General features: G+C 38.5%; 1 protein-coding gene across 2 annotated transcripts in view; it reads right to left on the reverse strand.

Moving 5' to 3' along the window:
• Nucleotides 1-6,145, reverse strand: part of LOC138018594 (rotatin-like) — a 52,717-nt gene that overhangs the window by 24,070 nt on the left and 22,502 nt on the right. Inside the window, exons 7-13 of one of the 2 annotated variants that reach the window (XM_068865287.1) lie at nucleotides 5,914-6,010; nucleotides 5,008-5,302; nucleotides 4,285-4,488; nucleotides 2,585-2,797; nucleotides 2,102-2,473; nucleotides 1,431-1,989; nucleotides 596-824 (exon numbers count right to left, since the gene is read on the reverse strand). In XM_068865287.1, coding sequence (XP_068721388.1) covers nucleotides 596-824; nucleotides 1,431-1,989; nucleotides 2,102-2,473; nucleotides 2,585-2,797; nucleotides 4,285-4,488; nucleotides 5,008-5,302; nucleotides 5,914-6,010 — 1,969 coding nt within the window. The remainder of the gene's footprint in view (nucleotides 1-595; nucleotides 825-1,430; nucleotides 1,990-2,101; nucleotides 2,474-2,584; nucleotides 2,798-4,284; nucleotides 4,489-5,007; nucleotides 5,303-5,913; nucleotides 6,011-6,145) is intronic. The other variant, XM_068865288.1, reaches the window with a different exon arrangement.

Genomic DNA, 6,145 nt, shown 5'->3' on the forward strand with positions numbered 1-6,145 from the left:
TGAGCTACAGGAAGTTTCCACCTGACTTAAGCAGAATCTCAAGGCAGTATCAATTCTTTCAACAAACAGTGCTATTTGGAACGATTGAATCTAAACAACTGTTTCACCAAAGGGCGATGTTTTTTTTACCCGACCTATGATAAACCAGTAATTGCAAGATGCACTCATTTTTGGGACAAAACAGGTTTAATACCATGGCTACAACAGAGCCATTTAAAAAAAACCCTATATTTTGTATTTAGACACTTCTATCTCAAAAACAAACTCGGTTACCCACAGTTCTTATTGCTGGAAAGTTAAGTTAGCCCTTTCAGTCCTGAGAGTGAAACTCGTAGAATTTTTACTCAATCTAATACCAGATGATTAATTTTTACTCGTCAGGGGGGGCACTTCCGGGATGAATGGGTTAACAACATCAGTCTACGTTCAATCCCCTTTAATTAACCCTTTCTGTCTTGAGAGAGCGATTTTATATTTCATTTGGTCTAACGCCAGGTGATTTACTCGTCCAGGGCCTGGGGGTCGATGAATGGGTTACAGCACATTAACTTTCCTGGCTGTAATTTGACGGATCTACAATCATGCTTTACATTACCTTGTGACTAGAGTGTAAACAGAGTACTTAGTGGCCAGCTTGTGCCTACAGGTTGCATTGTACTCGGCCAATAATCGCAGTATAGTCAGGCAAGCAGGAACAAGCTCTACCCTTGGACAAGGTGTAGCTGAGGAGTGAACAGGAGCATCTTCTTCAATAATTTCTAGAAGAATGGACACACAGACTTCATCCATGCATTCCTCAAGAAGAGATTCATGCCATTGTGGATCTGCAAACAAAAATGCATGCGTAAGACACTAATCTTAACAGTTAACTGAAAATAGAATCCATCAACATGGAGGAAAAATGTTTGTGCTTCTGGAAATTAGGAAAAACAATGTAGAAATGAAGAGGAATGTAGAAATGAAGAGGAAAAATTAGCAGGAGTGATTTGTTCTGGTGTTGACCTCACAGTCTGGCCATCCCAATATCCTTCGTAGCACAGTTTTGTACTCTACCACAAATAAATTTGACATTTTTCAAATGGATAATACATACATGTAAAGGAAGGAAAATCTATGGAATTTTTTGGCCAAAAAAGAACTCTCTTTAGTTCTCTTTTAAGGACACCAAAAGAGGCTTGTCGTTACATACAATTTTGTCAAAGTTGTGAATCCAGGAAAGTACCGGTAGTTGCTTGGCTATGTGCGAAAGAACATCTGAAAAATACGAGTCCTACAGTAGGCAGGAATTGAACTCACGACCTCCTCAACACACCGGTCAGACGCTCTACCCCCATTGAGCTACTAGAACTTGTAGGGAGCTAATTGTATTTGAAAGGTTGTGAATCTGTTCATCAATAATTAACAGATAAGGTGATGACCCAAAAGATTACCTTGTAAAATAATAGCAAGCTGCTGGGCTGAGGATTTCCTTACGGCAACATCCATAGGTGAAGATGACAATATCGACAGAAGGTTGAGAATTTGACTTTTATCCACACTTGTGTGAGACACAGGCAGATGAGAGTGAACAGCAGTGGTGACCTGATCAACAATAAATAAGTCTTCCCCTTTCTCAATATGACTACCATGTACAAAAAGTTGTTTTTTCTTGCCATTAGCTTCATTGGCTAGATTCCATATGACTGAATCAAAAGCCTTGTTACGCAATTTAGCATCCTTAACAAACATCAGGCGCAATGCACCCCGCAGCCTCTCCAATGTTGGCAAAGTGATAGTGTCACCTTCAGCAGTCACGTGTCCTCCTGTGACACCATTTGCTGCTACTAGCTCCTGTATACACTGGTCCAAGGTTGGATCAACAAGGACAGAACCTTGCAGTTGCGGTAAAGATGGTATCAACCCATGTAAAAGCTTTTTCCACAGCTCGCCACTCATGCTGAGTCTTCCGAGCAACAGGGTGGTTATCAACTCGATTGCTACATCACTGACCTGGTAGAAATAAAAAATATCATAATTTCAGCATGTAGTTTGATTTCAACAAAATTAGCGGTAAACCACTTCAAAATTGCTTTCAAGCAATACATGTACCAGCAAAACTAACCTTTTCATTTTCATCATATATCCCAAAGCAGCAGATCTGATGCAACACAGCTTTATCCAATAGGAACAAAGATTTTTGGCAGACGATAGACATGGGCTCAGTCACGTGGCTCACACTTAGTGCTCCCTTTGCCAGACTCCATGATACTTTGTAGGCCTGCCACCTGACATCTGAGTTGGAGTGAGCAAGAAGGTGAAGCACTGCTCTTTGACAAACAGCGATGACTCTTTCATCTGCAACAGTTGCTGGATCACAGACCTTGCTGCAGATCATCAAAGCCTCATGAATAAATTCCATATGTCTGTGGTAAGTCAGACTTGGCACAGAAGCTTCCAGAAGGTCTGCCAGCTCTTTCAGAGAACCCCCCAGCTCCTACCACAAAACAAACACATTTGGCATTGGCATTTCGGATCCATAAAAACAACCATTAATTTGTGTCACTGTGTAGTCATGAAAAAAAGAATCACCATAATTTACATGTACCTTGACTTTACAGGCCTTCAAGAACTTGCATGTGTTGACCATTGACTCACAAATGTCTTCAGTAAAAAGACTTAGCTCATTCGAATGTTGATCCACAGCTGCCAGGTATTTCATGGCAATGGGTTGAAGGTGATTATGAGTTTTAGCCAGGAGCTCATCCATGGAAAGAAACCACAATACCGTTGTTAACTCAGAAGGGATCACTTTGGATGACTGTTGATACAGACAATTAGCAGAGTATATTAAATGTGGTTGAATCAATCACGTTGGCAAAAATATATCAACCACTATTAAGGGAGAACCAAACCTGTTTTGGGTGCTAGCCTTTTTAGTACAGAAAATCCATAAGTCTAGAGCAGTTCCAGCCTATGAATGTTTTATGTATGTCTATTAGACCACTATTACAGTGAAAGCGATGAAAATTTCTTGGTCCTCCATGCTCCAGAGAGCAAACCACATTTGTGACAAATACAGGCATATGTTGGAAAGAGATGACTAATAGGTTTTGTTTCACTGGCTTTTTACAATAAGTGAAACAGAAAGCATCATGCTATGATGCTCAAGATAGAGAGGCACACACAGAACACACAAGTGCACCATTGTATTCCAGATTCGGGTAAATAATTATTAATGTCCTTCTTCGTACAGACTCGACAGTATAGAGAAGGTGCTCAGGAAGGCAGCCCAGAACAGGACAGCATACTCCAGAACCAACCGAACCAGGGAGCAATAAATCTGAACGAGAGCAGCTGCCTGGACTCCAGCCTTCCTGAGTGCCTTGAAAAAGAATAGTTAACAACATTCCCTGAAGGCAAGGTGAATATCGGTGAATAAAAACCAAGATGACGTTGAGGTTTTTATCCATCTATATTCACCAGGGCTGAGGTGAATTATAATTGTTTTAGGCTAGCATAAAATATAATTACATATTAAGCAATTATTTGAAAAATATGCATTTTCTTTAAAACAATAATTAATTTCTTCAACTGTCACCTTGACAAAATGGCTTGCAGCCATTTGAAAAAACCACTTAGGTGATTATTGCCTAATAATCACCTCAAGAGCAACTAAACAGAACAGAGAATTTTCAATAATCACATAGTATGAAATTATACTAAAAGTGCTTATTTATAGCTTTCTTCACAATATACTCTCTATGGATTTTCCAAGACAGAACAGGGCTAATTATACACTCCAAGGAGCTCGTAACTGTCTACCTAAAGTACATCCCATAATAAAGGTAAAAGTACAATGCGTATCTGGGTCACAAATAATAATAAATTACATGTATTATTAACTGAACCCACTAGACTATGGATTCCATTGATTAATTAAAAATTTACATGACTGTATTGATTGATCAACTGATTGATTGGTGGATTGATTGACTCCTTGGTAAAAGGACACACTGACTAAAAACACAGACATTGAATTACTCAATAATCAACAACTCTTTTATTAATTTAAATCATCCACTCTTAACACGGTAATGGCAATCTTCTTCTCTGAACAACAGCATGCTTTCTTCTGTCTGCACGGGGACTGGATCAGTCCGACTATAAAACCAACTGAAGGTTTCATTACATAACTATGTATATTACTGTGAGTAATAACCACTGAAAAAGCGAAGACTGCTATCAGAATAGTACTGTTGTTTTAAATACCCAGTTACAAATCACACAAACAAAAATATGTCTCACCATTTCCAAAGGAACTAAACTTTCCAGGAATTGCAGCAGAAATGTTGAAAGATTTACAACTGTCATTCGGTGGACCAAGAGCCTATGCTTTAGTGGTTTGAAATCTCTTTCTTTATCATCATCAGGAAATAGCTGGATGTAGTATTTCATGTGGTGTACTATACTTTCACCTAAAATCTTCATGATATTTGTGAGTGATGTTGCCTTAACACAAGAAAGAACAATCCACAATTTTAGCATTCTGTACTATTTAAACTAAAATGGTAACTAAAGGTTAAAGCAAAAGATTAGGACAAATTTTATTGCTTACTTCTCACAAGCAGCAACTTAGGGAAAGATATGAATGCCACATAGGTCAAGGAATGCACAATGCAAGCCAAACTGTAAAATGCTTTATAAGCAAAACCAAAACCAAAGTAATTGCTTTGGCCAATCAAAAAGGATGGAGACAATCTTCTAGTAAACCAATCAAAACTTTAAGTAATTACACGCGGCCTCCTCTGGATCCACCACTGTGTGCAAGTAAAATTAATCGTTTTTTGCAAAATGCATAAAAAAGAACTTTGTTGATACAATGAAGCCCTGATACATGTATTATAACAAACTGAATTTCCCAGTACCTTTCCACTTGCAATTGTTGAATTGCAGTTCCAGGTGAGTCTAATACACATCATAAGTATTAACTACATGTGGTCTAAGAATAGTAAACACACTGTCAATTACCATCACTGAGTTAACTTGCATCCTGGACATCCAAAGATTAGCAGGAAAGAAATTCTTCATCAAACTCAATACCTCATGTAGCAAATTAATGGAAGATTCAATAATGGATGGAACATTGCACAAGGAACCTTTGAACACAGGTGTAACTCTGGAGAGCACAATCATGCAGAACTCCTCCAATGAGAGTTGGTTAAACTGCAGTGCTTCTGTTACTGTTTCATCCTCATTGTCGTCATCCTCATCGCTGGCTTGGGAAGCTTTATTATCAGAGAGACTGGAACTTGATGATTTATCACTAACCAACAAGAGAAGCTACAAGTTATTGAGTGCTTAAAACCCTTTTGACACCCAAACTGGCCTAAACTTGCCAGACATAGTATTTTAGTCTGTCTAATGCCAGATGATTTTACTCATCAATGGGGAACCCCTGGGAGTCAATGGGTTAATATCAAGGATGAATTGACCTCAAATTTCATCCTTTAACTGGCCTTGCAGAGAAACCTAGTTAAGTAAAATGTGTTTGTCTGTGTCCTTTCATTGATAGGTACAATGTAGGGCATGTTACTTTAACAAACTTCTGGTAATTTTGCTCCACTGGCAATGCCAGGAACAGGATAAGAATACACGGTGACTGAAAAGGCCTTATACATGGCTTGTACATGATGACGTCACATACTCAAAAATTCACCACCAAGCCTTGTATGCACAAAATTACTCACATCATCAGGACAATCATGTAGTACTGTTCACACATGGGTTTTCTTTACAAGTTTGTTCCTTTGGGATTCAGCTCAAGGTAAAATTTTAAGTTTGATAATCAAATTTGAGGCTTGGTGGTGAAATTTAAAATTCATGACTGAACAACCTTGTTCAATTAAAAAATCTCAATCTTGTTATTTTGCACACCTGTCTCCCCCATCTCCAGTTTCTCTGGCATCCACCAACTGACCATCACTGCCTTTGTTTTTTATTTCAGCCATGATGTGTCTGTGTTTCCAGCAATCTAAAATTAAATCCATACAAACAACTGGTATTTTAATAAATCAAAGCAGTCACTTTACAAAAGCACTAAGTTCTGGTAAATGCACTAGATGTACATGTAAGTGAGAGCCTAAAGCATGCATGCACTTGAAGTTCT

This window comes from Montipora capricornis, chromosome 10, assembly GCF_036669925.1.
Source record: "Montipora capricornis isolate CH-2021 chromosome 10, ASM3666992v2, whole genome shotgun sequence".
NCBI lineage: Eukaryota > Metazoa > Cnidaria > Anthozoa > Scleractinia > Acroporidae > Montipora > Montipora capricornis.